At 48.9% G+C, this 20810-nt stretch overlaps 1 protein-coding gene and 1 pseudogene across 1 annotated transcript in view; one reads left to right on the top strand and one right to left on the bottom strand.

Moving 5' to 3' along the window:
* GSDME (gasdermin E) overlaps positions 1-20810 on the bottom strand; it is a 68009-nt gene that overhangs the window by 15040 nt on the left and 32159 nt on the right. The window contains 2 exon segments of the mRNA XM_060108274.1: positions 5304-5424; positions 7050-7221. Of these exon segments, the coding sequence (XP_059964257.1) occupies positions 5304-5424; positions 7050-7221 (293 nt within the window).
* LOC132496410 (telomerase RNA component interacting RNase-like) lies at positions 12703-19226 on the top strand (annotated as a pseudogene).

Genomic DNA, 20810 nt, shown 5'->3' on the forward strand with positions numbered 1-20810 from the left:
CATAATAAAAAGTTTTTAAAAATTATAAAAAGAAATGCCCCTTAAATACTTCCATATTTGAGGGCCCAACTAAGGTAACTAAGTTGTAGGTAAAAATGCAACTGTGTCCTTGCTAAGTAAAAACTGTGTGAACTCAAGAATGAGGGTTCTCCTCTGACCCACCTCCTACAGTAATAAAAATAAAAAATAAAAAAAACAAGTGGCACCTAATTAAACTCAAAAGCTTTTGCACAGCAAAGGAAACCATAAACAAAAGGAAAAGACAACGCCAGGATGGGAGAAAATATTTGCAAACGAAGCGACCAACAAAGGATTAATCTCCAAAATACACAAACAGCTCATACAACTCAACAACAAAACAAACAATCCAATCAAAAAATAGGCAGAAGAACTAAATAGACATTTCTCCAAAGAAGACAGACAGATGGCCAAAAAACACACGAAAAGATGCTCAATATTGCTAATTATTAGAGAAATGCAAATCAAAACTACAATGAGGCATCACCTCACACCAGTCAGAATGGCCATCATCAAAAAATCTAGAAACAATAAATGCTGAGAGGGTGTGGAGAAAAGGGAACCATCTTGCACTGTTGGTGGGAATGTAAATTGATACAGCCACTATGGAGAACAGTATGGAGGTTCCTTAAAAAATTAAAAATAGAACTACCATATGATCCAGCAATCGCACTTCTGGGCATACACCCAGAGAAAACCATAAATCAAAGAGATACATGCACTCCAATGTTCACTGCAGCACAATTAACAATAGCCCAGATGTGGAAGCAACCTAAATGCCCATCAACAGAGGAATGGATAAAGAAGATGTGGTACATATATACAATGCAATATAACTCAGCCATAAAAAATAATGAAATAATACCATTTGCAGCAACACGGATGGACCTAGAGATTGTCATACTGACTGAAGTTAGTCAGAGAACAAATATCGTATGATATTGCTTATATGTGGAATCTAGAAAGATGGTACAAATGAACTTATTTACAAAACTGAAATAGAGTTACAGATGTAGAAAACAATCTTATGGTTAACGGGGGAAGTGGGGAGGGATAAATTGGGAGATTGGCATTGACATATACACACTACTATATATAAAATAGACAGCTAATAAGGACCTACTATATAGCACAGGGAACTCTACTCAGTACTCTGTAATGACCTATATGGGAAAAGAATCTAAAAGAGTGGATATATGTATCACTGAATCACTTTGCTGTACAGCTGAAACTAACAAAACATTGTAAATCAACTCCAATAAAAATTTTTTAAAAAGAATGAAGGTTCATTTTATGCTTCTATTTAATAATTTGTGTACAGGCTATGGAATGAGAATGTGGCTGAGCCTAGTACTTGCATGACATGTGAAAGGCATGGGTATTAGCACGTATTTTCAGTTGCTGTGGACACTAATAACATCCATAACGACAGGATGGCTGTCTAAAGACAGAGAAAACAAGCTTCCTTTACTCACCCGAGGACCCACCCACACTCCTAGTCATCCAGGATGCCCCTGGCTTACTCCACCCTATGCACCAGGCACCGAGGTGGATAAGCGTGAACTGACCCCCAGGGAAAGCTCCCCAAGGACAAGGACCATGACCATGAACACAGCCTCAAATCCTGCCAAGAGCCCTGTGGGGCTCCCAACCATATTTTGGGAGTCCAAGACCCTAGCACCACTCTTCCTTTACATATATGCACAGCCCCCCTGAAGGCACTGCCAACTCCTTCCCTCTTTGCAGCATCAGGCCCTGCAAGGAGCCAGAGATTCAACAGGACCACAACCTAGGCCTTGACAGTAAGTGTGATATGAGTGGAAGAGGCGGACAGGTCACTGAATCCAGAGTGGCAGGTGTGGAGAAAGAAGCAGAAAAGGATTCTTGGACGAAGCAGTATCTAAGTAGCCCCCTAAAGCCTGGTAGGAATTAGCTGGGCCAAGAAGCAGGGAGCACACTCCAGAGGCTCAGGATAAGCGAGAGTAGAGGGTTCCCAGACGGTGGGTTAACCCGGGCTGGATCACTACGTTGGGAGGCGCTGGTGATGAGAAGCAAGGCTGGACACGACGTGCCTGGAAGGGCAGACTTTATCTTGGGACAAAGGGAGCCTCAGAAGGGTGTCTGAGCAGGTGAGTGAAGTGACCAAATATGTTTTTTGGGTTTTTTTTGCGGTACGCGGGCCTCTCACTGTTGTGGCCTCTCCCGTTGCGGAGCACAGGCTCCGGATGTGCAGGCTCAGTGGCCATGGCTCACGGGCCCAGCCGCTCCACGGCATGTGGGATCTTCCCAGACCGGGGCACGAACCCACGTCCCCTGCATCGGCAGGCGGACTCTCAACCACTGCACCACCAGGGAAGCCCCAAATGTGTATTTTTAAACAATCACATCATCTACAATGCTAGGATGGGAAAGATTCAAAGCAGAGGAGCCAATTAAGAGTCTGTGATGGGAACGAAGCGGGGGGTGCCGGTGTCGGCCTCTGGACCTGCAGAGAAGTGCACAGACCCGGGAGGGTGGGAAGCACAGGTTCACGTCCACAGGTGCCCAATCAGAAGTTCGTGCTGAAAGGACACTGGTAAATGCCTAATTCGACAAAGCAAAGGCTAAAGTTCAAGACAATAACATGATGTTTCTGATTGGCCATAAGGGGGGGGGTGGTCTGTTGGCAAAGGGAGGGATCGTGGCTGAGAGAACCCCTCGTCAAGGACGGGCTCACAGATGCCTCCCCCAAGGGACACGGAGGGAGTGGCCTCCTCTCGAAGTTTCAGAGGACAGCCAGGATCCTCGTCAACTGTACTCCCACCCAGAAGGTGGGAGGAGAGATCAAGCAGCCTCTTAAGGGCCCTTCCAGCCCCTGTAGGGCTGTTTATGAAGCCAGATCAGAACGCTCTGCAGGAACAGCAACAGAAAACAGAGATGGGGGGGGCTTCCCTGGTGGCGCAGTGGTTGGGAGTCCGCCTGCCAATGCAGGGGACACGGGTTCGTGCCCCAGTCTGGGAGGATCCCACATGCCGCGGAGCGGCTGGGCCCGTGAGCCATGGCCACTGAGCCTGCGCATCCGGAGCCTATGCTCCGCTATGCGAGAGGCCACAACAGTGAGAGGCCCGTGTACCGCAAAAAAGAAAAAAAAAAGACAGAGATGGGAAAAAGCAGCAGAACTGGCTTAAGAATCAGGCAGTGTGTCACACAAACAAGGGCCTGACCACCAAGCTGCACAGGTAGGGCAGGCAGCAGCATGAGAGGGCAAAGGAGAGGGCTTCCTAGGCCAGGGTGTGGGAAGGGAGCCAGAGGAACCCTGAGAACTCCCCAAGGCACCTCTGGCTCAGCAGCACAAAGAGTTTATTTTCAAGACAGCAGAAGCAAGCCAAGATAAAAGGCTTGAAACTGAAATGCAAACAGGAGAGCCTCCCCAGGCAGGCTTTGTCTTTCCAACCCCATCTGAGAAAAGAGACGCTCCCTGTGGGAGCGACAGGTGCCCCAACAGAACTGCATGCAGGGCAGAGCACCTCCACCTCCTCGGAGAAACAGGGAGGGGCTCCCGGGGGCCCCAAAGCCTAGAATGGCAACCCCAGCCTGGGCCCCAGCCACCAAAGGGTCCTCAGAGCACTCATGGGCATCCTCGGTGCGGGCCAAGCTTCCCAAGAGCCTGACAAAAGCAACACCTCCACCACCAATCCATCTGGACAGGATAACAAAGGCCTCAGCAGCCTGGGCTGGAGTCACACAAACCCACGTGGTCACACAGCTTATCACATGCTGATGACAAAAGCTGGAGGGGCAACTTAATCATCTAATAGGCAGTTTGTTCAGTGGATGGATAGTCTTTTAAAGAGAAAGAATAATCATCATGCCCAGGATGACACAAATTTGGAACCTTGGACCTAAAGGATGCTGGTCACGATTCTTGGGATTCCTGGTATCCCATGCGTCCCTGGCCCACCCCTAGACCAACTTCCTACAACTGGCACCTTCACTTTTTGTCTCCCCGCTGAAACACAGGCTGCTCTACATGCGAAACGAAAAAGGGAGGGTCGGTGATTGCCCTTCACGTCCCTTGCACACCCGCGGGCTTGTCCACTGTCCCATAGGACAGTCAGCATTCCGAGCGCCCATGGTTGTAGCTGAACGGTGGTACCTCGCGTGGCTGAGTGAGCAGAAGGCTGACTCCCGGAAGACACCCGCATCCCTGGCCTGGTCGCCGCCACCTGACAGAAAACAGCTGGGGGAAGGGCAGGAGGCAGCCACAGACATGTATGGCCCGTCGTGGCGCCCCTTTACAATGTTCTCATCGTGGAGAATTGAAAGTGCACAGGGATGCAGAGAGTAGTACAGGGAGCCTCCGCACATGCATCGACCGGCTGTGATGACCTCCCCCACCTCTACCCACCACACACACACACCTCACTCTCCGCCATCGTGCTTGAAGCAAACCACAGACATATTTCCATTTCATCTGTGAAGAGTTCACTGTAAATCTGTAAAAACTAAGATGACGCTTTTCATAAACATAACCACAACAATGTGACCATACCCAAAAAGTTAATTATTTATGATGTTACATATATTAATTCATGTCCCCAAGAAGCAGTCAGACAGTTTTCTTGGGTTTGACACAACCTTTTCCTGAGAAGAGTGTGAGGGAAGAGCCGGGAGTATCTAAGACAAGCCACGCCAACTATAAAACCCTATTTTCTCCAAGTGATGCAGTGACCTCCCGGCTTTGAACACACTGCTGATCAGACAGCAAGGTCAAGTGCAGCTTTTTGGGCTCCCTACAGGGGACGGGAGGTAAGATGATCACAACGATGACAGTATTATTAATAGCTAAGGTGAGTACTTAACAAGCCACCGCCGTACCAGGCACTTCACACACCTCATCTAACTTGGTCCTCACCGCAGCCCTGTGAGGGAATGTCTTTCCCCTCCCAGACACGGGAAGCTGAGGACCAGGCGGCTTCAGCAAGCTGCCTGCGACCTCACAGGACCCTGGGCACTGGGGCCGACGCCCAGTCCGTCCGACTGCAGAGCCCACGTTCTTCGCCCTGTGCCCTGTCGGTGAAGCACGCCCCACACCGACATCTGGGCATTCCTCACCAACACCCTCCCACCGCGGCCCTCCATCTCACTTGTCGTGAGACATCCCCAAACTCTTCCGATCTCTCTTTCTTCTCAATCCCCAGAGCAGAGGGGGATCCTCTACAAGTGTGTTGCCTCAGGAGAAGATGGGGTGTCCCTCCACGATGGCTCAACCGCCTCCAGAGAGCTCTGAGCTGAGGCGCACTCACCGAACTGGCCGTCTGCTCTCACGTACAGCTCGATGACGCCGCAGGCGATGGTGGTGGGAGCCGGGATTTCCAGCACCACATTGCTGTCCCTGATGATGTTCCCATCCTCCGCCGCTGACACCTGTGGGCGAGGGCGCATGCTCCCACCTGTGCACTCAGGCTCCCCCAGGCTTCTCCTGCCCCCATGTGGCCAGCCTAGCGCCTGTGCACAAAGAGTGCCAGGCAAATGCCTGTAGAACGGAGCAGAAAAAGGGACCAGCCGGCAGGGGTCAGGATTTAATCCTTCTCGGCCTCATGATGTCCTACACGTATTCCAAAGTCAATGGCCAACCTGGTGGCACAAAGGCGAGATCCCAGTTTGGGATACAATGAAGTTAGGTCTATGGTGCTGAATAAAGAAGACAGTAAACAAGATAACTTCCCATTTCCCTCATGGAAGATTATGGAAACAACTCTGAAATCCTCAGAAAATCCTCAGTGGTAAGAGAGCCTGACTAGGAGAACCTAGCTGAGAGCAAGACCCCCCGAGCACTGCCTCCTGGACCTCATGGATGGCACACTGTGCAGTCAGATAAAACCAGGGGAGACGCACAAGGATGAGAGAAGGGTGGGCAGGAAACGCCGAGTCAGGCACCAAAGCTCTCTCCTTCCAACCCTGTCACAAATATGACCCTTGCCCACCATGGCCTGCAGAGGAAGAAGAGAAGCTATTCGTTGCCCAAGTGCTAGAGATCAGAGACATCTTTAGCAACTTGATCCTGGTCACAGTGTGATGCCAGCTGGTCTCCTGACTCCCAGGCAGGCTCCAGGCCTTTGGTGGGGGTCACCGTGGATAGAAACATCGGCAGGGCCAGCGGAAGCCATCTCCCATCAGGCCTCATCACTCTGTCCGGCCTGCCCACCCCAGGGAGAGTCCAGCCCCGGACCTGTATCTCCACCTCCTACATACAACTTTTCTGGGTCCTCTAGTATAATTTGAAAGTTACCCCAAGAAGTAAATCTCTAAGAAAAGAATATCGGGCACCATGGCAAGCTGGAGGGGAGACAGTCTGGGGTTGCAGCCTCCTGTCCCAGTTCCGTTCCACTGAAGCTCAGGGATCAGCTTGGTAAGACTGTCTGTAACTTAATCCAGAAGCATCTGTGTATGTATATAAAGACGTATGTACAGATCTTTACCTTCCCTAACTCAATCCATTAGGGATTTAAGGCAGCTAAAGCAAAGGAATCATTTTGAGACCCTTGGCTCTGAGGGGCTCTAGGGGTCATCTGTGCATCAACCTAGCCAATGCTCATTTGACCCATTTTCTTTTGGGAAAGCACCTGATCCAACCCTGCATGGCCCATCCAAGTGTCCTATCACCCCGGCCTTGGGTTTACTTCAGGAATGAGCACGGACTGGGATGGTCCAGTGAGTGCCAGCCCTGAAGCACTCTTTCCACTGGGGATGAGGTGGGAAGAAAGCCAGGAGCTGCCTCCCCACAAGCTTATATGAGAGGGAATCTACCCCAGGGAAGGCAGCCACAACCTTCTCTTGAGTCCTGGATCCAGAGGTGACTGAAGCTAGATCACCCCAAATGTTTCAGTTACATAAGCCAATAAATTCTTTCTTGTTTAAACCAATTTGAGTTGGATTTCTGTTAACTCACTACAGAAAGAATCCTGACGAATGAAGACCCCACCCAAAGAGGCCCCTGACCGAGGCCTCCGTGGCCTCTGACCCGGCACCTCCACCCGCTGGGTGCGCACCTGCACGGTCTTGGTCTGGAACCCCACCATGCCACCGCACTTCTCCTCGATCTGGACGTGCTCGGATATCACGCACTTCCGCGTCGTCACTATCTTCTGTGTCAGGACACACAGGACCTCATTCTTCCTCTCCAGCACCTGCTGCAGCACTGGATTCTTCAGATTTATTGTTCTGAAAAAGAAAAACGCCCGTGAGTGGCCTCGTGCCTCAGGGGAGATTGATGCAGCGTGAATTTTCGCCTCTCACACAGCTGGCAGCTGAGGAGCAAACAGGTGACAACCAGCATCGTTTATTTTCCAGTGATGAGAGAGGGGGCAGTTCATCCGGAAAGGCAGAAACCAAAGTCTCCCAAGGCCACCTCAGAGCTGCCAAGCCTCCGGAGAAAGGCTGGACACCGGGGGGCGGGGGGAGGCACCTGTCAAACAGGAGCAAGAAACCAGCGGGCATGGCAGCCGCGGTCTATCGGCCCACACCGGGGACTCCACCCTGTCATTTAACCAGAGGCTGCGGGACCACAGACGTCACAGGTGTGGGCACTAAATACAGGATTACTCTGGGGGGAATGCTGACCAGTGCTTTTCACAGAGGAGAAGGGAACAGGCTTGAAGCACGAACAGCAAGGAAAAAATTGGACTTGAATTTAAAAGGTACTTTTTAATCTGTCTGTCCAGGAAGGACATGTAATCTCTTAGAAGGGATTTTACATCATTTTACAGATGGGGAAACTGAGGCCAGTTAGGCGTGGCCTGCCCAGGTCACCCAGCAGAGACTTGGGGCTCCCAGGTGGCTCCTCTGGGGAACTTCAAGAACAAGGTAAATTTCCATCTACGGAAGATGATTTGTTGCTTAGAAGCAAACGATGAAGTGCCCCCTCTGGAGGTCTTGTTCCATGCTGTGAGTCTATGGAGTGGACACGAAGAAAACCAAATTAGAGTTAGTGTCAGCACAAGAACAATTACAGTGTTCATCCTGTGCTTTTTAAACAATCCCAGGTTAGTTACCTTGAAAGCTCACCACCATCCCCAACAGTGGTGGTCACCCCGCCCCGCGGGCAGACGCAGGTTCTCCAGACTTCAGCAAGCATCCCCACAACAGAGGCAAGTAGCTGGAAAGGGCCCATCTCCATGTAAAAAGCTGCCTGGGGTGGAAACAACCCGTATCCAGAAACAGATGAACAGATAGGCCAACGTGGTCCATACACACAATGGGACCTTCCTTATTCAACCGCAGAATGGAATAAAGCTGACACATGCTACAACACAAACGAACCTTGAAGCCATTATCTTGAGTGAAAGAAGCCAGGCACAAAAGGACAAATATTGGATGATTTTACTTATATGAAATAACTAGACTAGGCAAATTTAGAGCCACAGAAAGTAGATTTGAGGTTACCAGGAGCTGAGGGAGAGAGTATGTGGGGTTCTTGCTTGACGGCTACAGAGTTTTTGTTTAGGGTGATGAAAAAGTTCTAGAAATGGATAGTGGTGATGGCTGCATGACAGTGTGAATGTACTTAATGCCACTGACCTGTACACCTAAGAGTGGTTAAAATGGCAAATTTTATATTTTATCACAATAAAAAAAAGTGAAGACAGGAAAGACTTCAATCTCAGCAGTGGTCAAAGAAATGCAAATGATAACAATGTTTCACACATATTAAATAAGTCATAAAGATAAATTGACAACAACAATGAAATCTGGCTACAAACTTAAAGAAACGCGTGCATGGGAACCCCAGAGGATGGTACACCGTGTGATCGGGAAAGGTTTCTAAAACGCACCTCATTTTTCATCTCCTGGTGCTCGGGTTCGCCGTTCCAGCCACTTTACTAACAATCTCCCAACTTAGGAGAATCAGCACCTTTAACCTCCTGTTTCGTACAGTTTGCAATTTGTCCAGAGGATGAACGGGAAGAGGGGGAACCAATGAGAGACTAGCTCTAGGTGTTTGGACGGGCACATGTCACTCTAATTTCCAATCAGGAAGAAGAACTAACCAAAGGCTCAGCCTGCCCCCCGGAACCAGAGTAGGGCCTGAAGCAATCCTGCGGTTTTGCGGCCAGCTCCCAAAGGGCTGGACCCAAAAGAACACATCTGGAGGCGAGGGCAGGGGAGTACACACTGAATGGGGGAGAAGAGCGCCCCTTCCTCACCCAGCGGAACTGCTGCTCCCCCCAACCCCGTTCTCCCATGAGATCACCTGCCTCCCACGTGCCCACAGCTCTGTGCAACACAGACATCTGCAGTCAACGTGCAGGTGGGTCCCAGCTTCATCTCCTCCTCGCTGGGTCACTGCCTCTCATCTCTGAGCCTCAGTCTGCACATGTGTAAAGTAAGGGCTGGCTACGAGGCTTACCTGTAGTGACCCACACTGTACCCATGTGAAAATGTTTCTTTCCTTCCACTATTGGCAGGGAGGCCAAATCAAGTTCCCTCTCCAGGCTGGCCAGAGATATGGCCACAGTTTTCAGGGGAGCCTTCAGCGGGGGAGCAGACCCTCCAAGCAGCTAAGAAAACAGCTACCCGGATACAGGCCAGGAGTTCCTGGGGGAGGAGAGCAGGCAGGAGCTGCCGGAGGCAACAGGTGGGGATGCACTAGGAAGCGTGGCTCCACGCCCGGCACGGCTGCCAGGGACCAGGCTGTGGGCCAGGGACGCCAGCGGGAACAGAGGCTCCTCTCCTAAGGTACCTGAAAGCTCCCCAGGCCCAGCCCTAATGAAGCTGCCTCCTTCCCAGTCTGAAGCTTTAATTTCCATTCTCTTTACTTCTAAGGCTTGGAAAGCCAAATGCAAACCAGACAGAAGAAACCCAGAGAAGACTTTTAAAACTCTAACAATATCCAAAAGGAGGGACGCAGTTTTCTTTCCCAACACATAATGCAGCCCCCAGGACCCCTCCCACAGAGACAAGGGGAGGGCATGCTTTCCAAGCAGACCCCCATCCCAAACTCATTCACTCCACAGATAACTGGGTCATATTATGTTCTGGGCTCAATGCTGGAGATTCTCAGTGAGCAAGACCAAGGTGATCACTGTTGCCATGACCCTCCTGTGTAATAGCCCTTGATCATAACATGTCCTAGAGGAATAGGGCTTCACATGGAGTTCTGACAAGGCTCTTCAAAAAGTAGTGTGCGTCCTGACGGAGTAGGGGCAATCAGCTCTTAACCTGTCTTCCGTGGAGAAATTATGAAACTACAAGGGCCCCAGGGGACGACTAGTTCTGAGATAGAAAACCAGTTTCATCTTGAATACCACCTCTGATGGATCCACCAATGATCGCTGCCTAGCTACTGGGAAAGGAGTCTAAGACTGGGTCTAGGCAAGGAGGCAGTGAGCAGCGAGGAAGCCATGACTGACTCGCAACATCTGCACAGGCCTGGGCGGGGACGTGGTCCTGATCACCCGGATCTAATCCAGCGTCTGTGCTCAGAAAGGGAGACTGCGGCCCTCAGAGGTCACAGACTGGCCTGGATCCCACGGCACACATCTTCTGACTCTCAGACCAGTGATCTTTCCACTACACTGCTCTAAAAACTGACGGCAAGAGGCTAGGGTACAAACGCACTCTGAAGAAACCGTGCAAGACTGCAGGGGGTCTGTTCCACCATCTCTCCAGGAACAGAGATCGGGACATTATAAAGAGCCCAAAGATGGTGGCTGGCCTGATACCGCAAAAGTATTAAGCAAGAATTACTAACCCACAGAAATGCAGCTATGTACTGACGATTAAGGCTTTAGCAATTTCGGTATTTCTCCTAAAGGGTTTTGATTTATTGGCTAACACTAAAGGAGAAGTGTGTTCGCAGACCAGCTGTACAGTGGAAAAATTAGAAAGGCTGTGGAGGTTAGGTCCATGCACGTTGCTTGTAAACTTGGCTTTGCTCTTCTAACACTTCATTAAGCAGCAAAGTCTGCTTCTCTCTCTCTTTTTTTTTTTTTTTTTTTTTTTGCAGTACACAGGTCTCTCACTGTTGTGGCCTCTCCCGTTGCGGAGCACAGGCTCCGGACGCACAGGCCCAGCGGCCATGGCTCACGGGCCCAGCCGCTCCGCGGCATGTGGGATCCTCCCGGACCGGGGCACGAACCCACGTCCCCTGCATCGGCAGGCGGACTCTCAACCACTGCGCCACCAGGGAAGTCCAGTCTGCTTCTCTTTTGATAGCCAGCCTCCTCTAGTCTAGAGACCTGGCAAAACACCCCACCAAGGCCGTGACTAGAGTTTAATTTCGGTGACCACCTCCTCAAACCCTGAAGCACGTGCCTCTGCTTCTTCCATTGCCTGCTTATCCCCCCGGGGGACAGTCCTTGCCCGGTTAGAGTCTGTACGCTCCCAGAGTGGGCAGGGGAGGGGGGAGCACTTCCACCACGTCCGTTTTGTTTCTGCAGGCACCGCACTGAGAACCGGGGGCCTGGAGGGCTCTGACACCCCCTGAGTGTGATGAACCACTAGCTGCCTCCCCCGATTTTGTTCAGGTTTGGGAGCCTGGTACAAGGGCGTGGAAGGGGTAGCCCAGACCCACAGATGAGTCTTGGCCCTTCCTGGTAACTCTGCTGTTCTGGTCAGGGATTGGGGAGGATGGGCCATCCATGGCAATTCTGGCCATTGAGATTTGAGGAAAAGTCTGCTGGGGGTTCCTGGGAGGCTCTTTCTCTCTCTTAAAGAGAAGCACAAGGAACAGACTACTTTTCTGCCTCTTGGCTTCATCTGCAATGCAGTCATTTGGGCACCAAAAGGAGAACTGGGCAGCTGGGACAAGAAATGCATGGAGACTACCACAAAGGGGTTCCACGGGGCCACTGAATTAACCAGCCACCGGGAACCTCAGGTGAAGGTGACCCACCCTACCTGGGGAGGTTTTCTTATGTGAGGTAATAACAGATTTTCTTTGCAACTAAAGACACTCTAACTGGTCCATGAAGTTACTGTCACCTTTATCTTACAGAGGGACAGAAGCAAAGAGAGCTCGTAAGCCAGTGACCCAAAGGCACACAGCTGACCAGGGCCAGAGGGAGAATGCAGCTGGGCCTATCCAACCCCGAAGCCCTATGTCTTTCCATCTTCCATCTCCCTCCTTGACTTCCTCTGGGCCCTGTACACAGAAGGTGCTTCATGTGTGCTCGAGAACGAACAAGCAGCCTCTCTACTCAACCCTCCTGGGAAAGCTCCCCAGAGACTAGCAGCGGATCCTCTTGGAAACCCAAGCAGCCACCACCGGCTGGCTCCTTCCCGCCAACAAAGTCTCCGTTTCAACCATAAAAGGAACTTCCCACACACCCACCAGAGATGATCGACCTGGAGCCAGAGCCAGGGCCAGGAAGTCTCTAGAAACTTGAGCTGCTCTGCCCTGGGGCTCCACTTCCACATGGTGAGGAAAACCCTGCTCTGTGTCACAGGGCTGTGACTTCAGGACTGTAAACTGCCTGAAAAAAATCAAAATCAGGGCACAACGCTAACCACATATTATTAGCAAAGTGACGGGGTCACCCTCACGTCTGTGCACACCGCCGTCTATTCAATCCCTTATCTCACTCACTCAAAACCAGGGAGAGAAAGGAGAAAAAGGACTAAGCCATTACAGCCTTTCAGCCTTTCAGATGGAGTAACTAATTCACTGCCACCTGCAGATGCAGCAGGTCTGAGAGACGATAAATGCGAATGAGGCTGATGCAGGGAGTTGAGCTCACACGGGAGCCTGTGGGCCAGGTTTTGCCTTTCAAGCTCTGTGCATCACAGCTGGATGGAAAAATCACGTGTTTTGTGGACCTGGGCTTCCATCTCGAGTCCAGGCAAATTAATTATCCTCTGCATCTCAGATGCAAAATGAAGATGAACCAAGTATTCTTCCAACCCAATGGTGCTGACTGTACTGCAGGCGCCATGTGGGTGCAAAGGTGAGCAAAAGAGGATGTTCCAGGAGGGACACAGACACGGAATCGGGCAGTTATGACAAGCATTACCCCACAACGGGGTTGGTGCCCCCGTAGGGAAACCGTGGCGTGACATGGCTGCTGAAGGAAACGACAGCACATCTGAGTTGCTGGGCAGGTGAAGCAGAGGGACGGAGTCTGCGTGTGGACCCTGTGTGCCTGTGCGGATGGGAGTGACGGAGCCTTCAGACAGGGCTAGGAGGTGAGAGAGCCTGGGGCGTCGACGCCCGGGATTGAAATACGTTCAGGCGACTGGCCTGGAGTGTGTGAGGGGAGGAGGGCGTGGATGTCATCCCAGGGCAGTGAAGAGCACAGAAGGGCACATGCCAGGCAGGGACACCACCCGATGGGCTGCCGTGCAGAGAATCAAGTGAGTGCAGAGGGACCAGCCGGGAGACTCCTGGGACATCCAGGTGAGAGACGGTGGAAACCTGCACCAGGGCACTGGTTGTGAGGCTGGGGCACTGGGAACAGGCAGGACAGATATTCAAGAGGCAGAATCAACTAGCGAGAGACTAGGTATGGAGGGAAAGGAGGGAATGAGCCCCGTCTGGTGCTCAGATTTCTGGCTGAGATAACTGGACTTAATGCTGCAGCAACCGGCACCTCCGAGGGAGTCGGGCAGCAAAGCGGGTATAGAGACAAGCAGCTCAGTGATGGGCGTCAGACATGATGTGAAAGCCCTGGTGGAATAAACACCTGCTCGCCTGAACTCTAATCCCTGACTCAGTCCAGCCAACACAGTTTTGTATCAATACATCACATCTTGTCAATTTTAAAACACACATGTTTTTCACATCTCTGAAATCAGGATGTTTTTCAAATGACATGGTTTAGTTGGCAGTATTCTTTCTTAGTGGTACATAAAATAGTGGTGCTTCTTACGATGGATGAAATCTTGGATTTGACGAAATAATGTCTATCAACCTTAGAAGAAAATAGTACGTGAATGTCTCTCCTTATGACTTAAATCCTACCTAGTTCCAAAAAGATCTGAAGTAGCCTTTCACAATAAAGCTCGTAGGACAGGATGATTTCTGTAAAAAGACAAAAACTACTCCTGGGATCGAATATTGGAAAGAATGCTCAGAAGGCCCTCTCTCCCACAGGAGGGGTTCAGCTCAAATAAAAACAACAGAAGGTCAAGCAGCCTTTTAGAAGCTCCCAATCCTAAGAACTAAAACCCAAACCAGGAGACAGAAAAATCTAGGGGGAAAATTTTTAAAGCAGCAGTAAACTGACTGACTTTCAGACATCACAGAGATGGGTATGGCCTGGGGGTCTCAGGAAAGACATCTTTTAAAAAGAGTGGATTCGGTGGGGCCTTGAGAGCTTCACTGTTGCTCTTCCCAAAAAGAATATGACGAGAGACAGGGCCCATTAATATGTTACTGATATTGCTCAAGAGCTTCTTACATCTTGACTCGAGAACTGAACAAGCATCTCCTGTGACAAACGAAACATTCTGAGAGAACAGCCTACGTGCTTTCCAGACTTTTCTGAGGCACAGCACGTGCCTGGGTCCACTCTCACTTGGGGGGAAGCCAGGCTGCTGCCACATGCAGGAACCAGAGCCTCTCTGACTCACTGAAGGTATGAGTCCTTCCATGGTGGGGTTCACGATGCAGACCACACGGCTGCCTGCCTCCCCTCCACAGACGAACGAAACAAGGGCTCCAAGACGTCAGCATCAGAAACCCCAAGGGCTTCACTTAATTTCTCTTCTGAAACTGCCTCTCCCACCCCATCACCAAATGCTAAGTTACCCCTTACCTTCCCACAGCTCTGACCTTTCCCAGTTTCTGTAAACAGGCTCTATTGGGGGCTAGTCAGAATAGCAATAATTATGGAAGTGTTCACACTAATAGCTACAATTTTTGAGAACCTGCCATGTGCCATGCTTTGTTTATATGCCCTCATTTAATTCTCATATAAACTCCTTGGGAACAAGAATCCCGTTTTAGTAACAAAATCCTGGGCGGTGAAGGCAGAAAAAGATGGTTCCTATATCTTGGTTTTAAAAAAATAGATCTTTTTTAAGCCAGGAGTTGGGGGGTGGTTTATTAGTGTTTGTTATATACTTCTATATTTCCACAACAAATTTTTTCGTTAAAAAAATATTAAGCCTGAAGTTTACTAGTCAGCCTAAAAATACCACCAACACTAACACCAAGAGAAGAGCAGGAAAAGGTGCTGATTGACACTGATACCCCCAGACCCCGAGATGCCTTCACCTAGTTTATTTTGACTACTTAAAGGCTGCCCCTGGGGAGAAACAAAGAAATAAGAGAATAAGCAAAAGACCAAGATTCAGGAAACTCTTGTTCTCCAAGTACATGTGGCCAGAGGTCTTTAAATTGTTAGGCACAAAACCTATTAAAAATAATGGTGTCACTGGTCAGAATGGCCATCATCAAAAAATCTACAAACAATAAATGCTGGAGATGGTGTGGAGAAAATGGAACCCTCTTGCACTGTTGGTGGGAATGTGAATTGGTACAGCCACTATGGAGAACAGTATGGAGGTTCCTTAAAAAACTAAAAATAGAACTACCATACGACCCAGCAATCCCATTCCTGGGCATATACCCTGAGAAAACCATAATTCAAAAAGAGACATGTACCATAATGTTCATTGCAGCACTATTTACAATAGCCAGGACATGGAAGCAACCTAAGTGTCCATCAACAGATGAATGGATAAAGAAGATGCGGCACATATATACAATGGAATATTACTCAGCCATAAAAGAAACGAAATTGAGCTATTTGTAATGAGGTGGATGGACCTAGAGTCTGTCATACAGAGTGAAGTAAGTCAGAAAGAGAAAAACAAATACCGTAGGCTAACACATACATATGGAATCTGAAAAAAAAAAAAAAAAAAGGTCATGAAGAACCTAGGGGCAAGACAGGAATAAAGACGCAGACCTACTAGAGAATGGACCTGAGGACATGGGGAGGGGGAAGGGTAAGCTGGGACAAAGTGAGAGAGAGAGTGGCATGGACTTATATATACACTACCAAATGTAAAACTAATAGCTAGTAGGAAGCAGCCGCATAGCACAGGGAGATCAGCTCAGTGCTTTGTGACCACCTAGAGGGGTGGGATAGGGAGGGTGGGAGGGAGGGAGACGCAAGAGGGAAGAGATATGGGGATATATGTATAACTGATTCACTTTGTTACAAAGCAGAAACTAATAAACCACTGTAAAGCAATTATACTCCAATAAAGATAGATAGATAGATAGATAAATAAATAAATAACAAAGAGTCATGTACCAATGTTCATTGCAGCACTATTTACAATAGCCAGGACATGGAAGCAACCTAAGTGTCCATCAACAGATGAATGGATAAAGACGATGTGGCACATATATACAATGGAATATTACTCAGCCATAAAAAGAAACGAAACTGAGTTATCTGTAGTGAGGTGGATGGACCTAGAGTCTGTCATACAGAGTGAAGTAAGTCAGAAAAAGAAAAACAAATACCATATGCTAACACATATATATGGAATTTTTTTAAAAAAATGGTTCTGATGAACCTAGGGTCAAGACAGGAATAAAGACACAGACAGAGAATGGACTTGAGGACACAGGGAGGGGGAAGGGTAAGCTGGGATGAAGTGAAAGAGTAGCATTGACATATATACACTACCAAATGTAAAACAGATAGCTAGTGGGAAGCAGCTGCATGGCACAGGGAGATCAGCTCAGTGCTTTGCAACCACCTAGGGCGGTGGGATAAGGAGGGTGGAGGGAGATGCAAGTTGGAGGGGATATGGGGATATGCATATGCATATAGCTGATTCACTTTGTTATAAAGCAGAAACTAACACAACACTGTAAAGCAATTATACTCCATTAAAGACGCTAAAAAAATAAAAATAAAAATAATGGTGTCAGAGAAGGACGTGAGCACACCTCCTCTCATGAAAACACCAAAATCACAACTAACTGCTGAACAACCATCGACAAAAAAACCACTGGAACCTACCAAAAAAGATATCCTACATCAAAAGACAAAGAAGAAGCCACAACAAGACAGTAAGGGAGGCATAACTGCGATAAAATCAAATCTCACACCTCCTGAGTGGGCGATCCACAAACTGGAAAATAATTATATTGCAGAGGTTCTCCCAAAGGAGTGAAAGTTCTGAGCCTCACATCAGGCTCCCCAGCCTGGGGGTCTGGCATTGGGAGGAGGAGCCCCCAGAGCATCTAGCTTTGAAGGCCAGAGGGGTTTAATCGCAGGAATTCCACATGACGGGGAAAACAGCAACTCCACTCTTGGAGGGTGCACACAAGATCTTGTGTGCACCAGGACCCAGGGGAAAAGCAGGGACCTCATAGGAGCCTAGGCTGGATCTACCTGCTGGTATTGGATGGTCTCCTGCAGAGGTGGGGGGCAGTTATGACTCACTGCAGGCACAAAGGCACCGGTTGGCAGTAGTTCTGGGAAGCATTGGCGTGAGCCCTCCTGGAGGTGGTCATTTTCTCACCAAGACCTAGCCCCACCCAACAGCCTACTGGGATGCCTCAGGCCAACCAACCAACAGGGGAGGAACACAGCCCCACCCATCAGCAGACAGGCTGCCTAAAGACTTCCCGAGCTCACAGGTGCCCACTAAACACACCCCTTGAAACAGCCCTGCCCACCTGAGAGACAAGACCCAGTTCCACCCACCAGTGGGCAGGAACCAGTCCCTCCCATCAGAAAGCCTGCAGAAGCCTCTTAGACCAGCCTTATCCACCAGGGGTCAGACAGCAGAAGCAAGAAGAACTACAACCCTGCAGACTGTGGAACAGAAACCTCAATCACAGAAAGTTAGACAAAATGAGATGGCAGAGGAATATGTCCCAGGTGAAGGAAAAAGATAAAACCCCAGAGGAACAGCTGCAATCTACCCGAAAAAGAATTCAGAGTAATGATAGTAAAGATGATCCAAGATCTTGGGAAAAGAATGGAGGTACCAACCAAGAAGATACAAGAAATGTTTAAAAAAGAGCTAGAAGATCTAGTGAACAAACAGAGATGAATAATACAATAACTGAAATGAAAAATACACTAGAAGGAATCAATAGCAGAATAAATGAGGCAGAAGAATGGATAAGTAAGCTGGAAGACAGAATGGTGGAAATCACTGCTGCAGAACAGAATAAAGAAAAAAGAATGAAAAGAAATGAAGACAGGGACTTCCCTCGTGGTCCAGTGGTTGACTCCACACTCCCAATGCAGAGGGCCTGGGTTCAATCCCTGGTCAGGGAACTAGATCCTGCTTGCAGCAACTAAAAAGACCTTGCACACAGCAATGAAGATCCCACATGCAGCAGCTAAGACCCAGCACAGCCAAATAAATAAATAAATAAATTTTTAAAAAAACAGAAAAGAAATGAAGACAATCTAAGAGACCTCTGGGACAACATTAAATGCACCAACACTCCCATTATTGGGGTCTCAGAAGAAGAGAGAGAGAAAGGGGCTAAGAGAATATTTGAAGAAATAATGGCTGAAAATTTCCATAACATGGGAAAGAAAACAGTCCAAGTCCAGGAAACGCAGGATCCCAGGCAACATAAACCCAGGAAGGAAAATGCCAAGACACAAAGTAATCAGATGCATTGCCCAGGACGAGGCAAGTCGGGTTCCAAGCGCAGGGCCGGAGTGGCCTCCCCAGAGTCCTTTGCACGGCACCTGGCGACAAAATAGCTGCCCAAGGGAGACGGGTGGAGCCTCCAGGCCGGGAGGCACCAGGCCCCGCAGGCAGTGGTGGCAGCGAGAGCCGATGGGCTGAGTCAGGGCCCAGGACGTCACCCGAGAGCGGGGATGATGAAGTGTTGGGCAGAGGTTTGAGCCCAGTGTCGGACGGTGTGAACTTGTTCACCAACAGCAGCAGCTTCCTGGAGCTGTTCAAGTGAAAGATGGAGGAGGAGCAGCAGCAGTGGCAGGAGGAGCCACCCCCAGGCTCACAGTGACCCGACCAGCCGGCCACTGCCGCCACCACAGGTCCTGGGGATCTGAAGAGGAAGGGCAGCCCAGGCCCCACACTCAGCTTCATGGGCAAGTGCAGAGGTGGGAACAAACTAGCCCTGAAGACAGGAATAGCAGCCAAGAAGAAGATGGAGAATGAGGTATTAACAAGTAAAGGTGATGCATGGGCCAAGTACATGGCAGAGGTGAAAAATTACAAAGCCCCACCAGTGCAGAGATGATGATAAAACTCAGCACCTGATGAAATGATCCCCCCTCCCTGCCTGGCCAAGGCTTGGGACTCTCTGCGATGTATATAACTATGTAATGCAGCAGCAGCACAGCAGCCTTTTTCCCCCAAGGACTTATACACAGAAAGAAACCGAGATTCTTCCCACAGCTGTGGATGATTTTCCAGGACTCTTTTTTACCTTGAGCACTTGCCTCCTGAGACTTCACAGAACAGTGGTCTACTGTCCCCTCTCTTCCCATCTCCTCCCTCTTTCTGATTCTTTCTGTCTTCCTCTTCTCACCCTCCCCTCCCTTTAGCCATCACTTCTGGGAAGTAAAGAACTTGACTTAGTGCTGGTAAAAAAAATAAAAAAACAGAGAGAGAGAGATACATAGTAATAAAACTGACAAAAATTAAAGACAAAGAGAAAATATTAAAAGAAACAAGGGAAAAGCAACAAATAACATACAAGGGAATTCCCATAAGGTTATCAGCTGATTTTTCAGCACAAACTCTGCAAGCAAGAAGGGAGTGGTACGATATACTTAAAGTGATGAAAGGGAAGAAACTACAACCAAGAAGACTCTACCCAGCAAAGCTCTCATTCAGATTTGATGGAGAAATCAAAAGCTTTACAGACAAGCAAAAGCTAAGAGAATTCAGCACCACCAAACCAGCTTTACAACAAATGCTAGAGGAACTTCTCTAGGCAGGAAACACAAGAGAAGGAAAAGACCTACAATAACAAACCCAAAACAATTAAGAAAATGGTCATAGGAACATACATATCGATAATTACCTTAAACATTAATGGATTAAATGCTCCAACCAAAAGACACAGGCTTGCTGAATGGATACAAAAACAAGCCCCATATACATGCTGTCTACAAGAGACCCACTTCAGACCTAGGGACACATACAGACTGAAAGTGAGGGGATGGAAAAAGATATTCCATGCAAATGGAAATCAAAAGAAAGCTGGAGCAGCAATTCTCATATCAGACAAAACAGACTTTAAAATAAAGACTATGGGCCTCCCTGGTGGCGCAAGTGGTTGAGAGTCCGCCTGCCGATGCAGGGGATACAGGTTCGTGCCCCGGTCTGGGAGGATCCCATATGCCGCGGAGCGGCTGGGCCCGTGAGCCATGGCCGCTGAGCCTGCGCGTCCGGAGCCTGCGCGTCCGGAGCCTGTGCTCCGCAACGGGGGAGGCCACAACAGTGAGAGGCCCGCATACCGCAAAAAAAAAATAAAATAAAATAAAAATAAAAATAAAATAAAGACTATTACAAGACACAAAGAAGGACACTACATAATGATCAAGGGATCAACCCAAGAAGAAGATATAACAATTGTAAATATATATGAACCCAACATAGGAGCATGTCAATACATAAGGCAAATGCTAACAGTCATAATAGGGGAAATCAACAGGTGTTAAAGTGAGGGACTTTAACACTTACACCAATGGACAGATCATCCAGACACAAGATCAATAAGGAAACAGGCCTTAAATGACACATAACACCAGATGGACTTAACTGATATTTATAGAGTATTCCATCCAAAATCAGCAGTATACACTTTCTTCTCAAGTACAAATGGAACATTCTCCAGGATAGAT

The sequence above is a fragment of the Mesoplodon densirostris genome, chromosome 9 (genome assembly GCF_025265405.1).
Source record: "Mesoplodon densirostris isolate mMesDen1 chromosome 9, mMesDen1 primary haplotype, whole genome shotgun sequence".
Taxonomy (NCBI): Eukaryota; Metazoa; Chordata; class Mammalia; order Artiodactyla; family Ziphiidae; genus Mesoplodon; species Mesoplodon densirostris.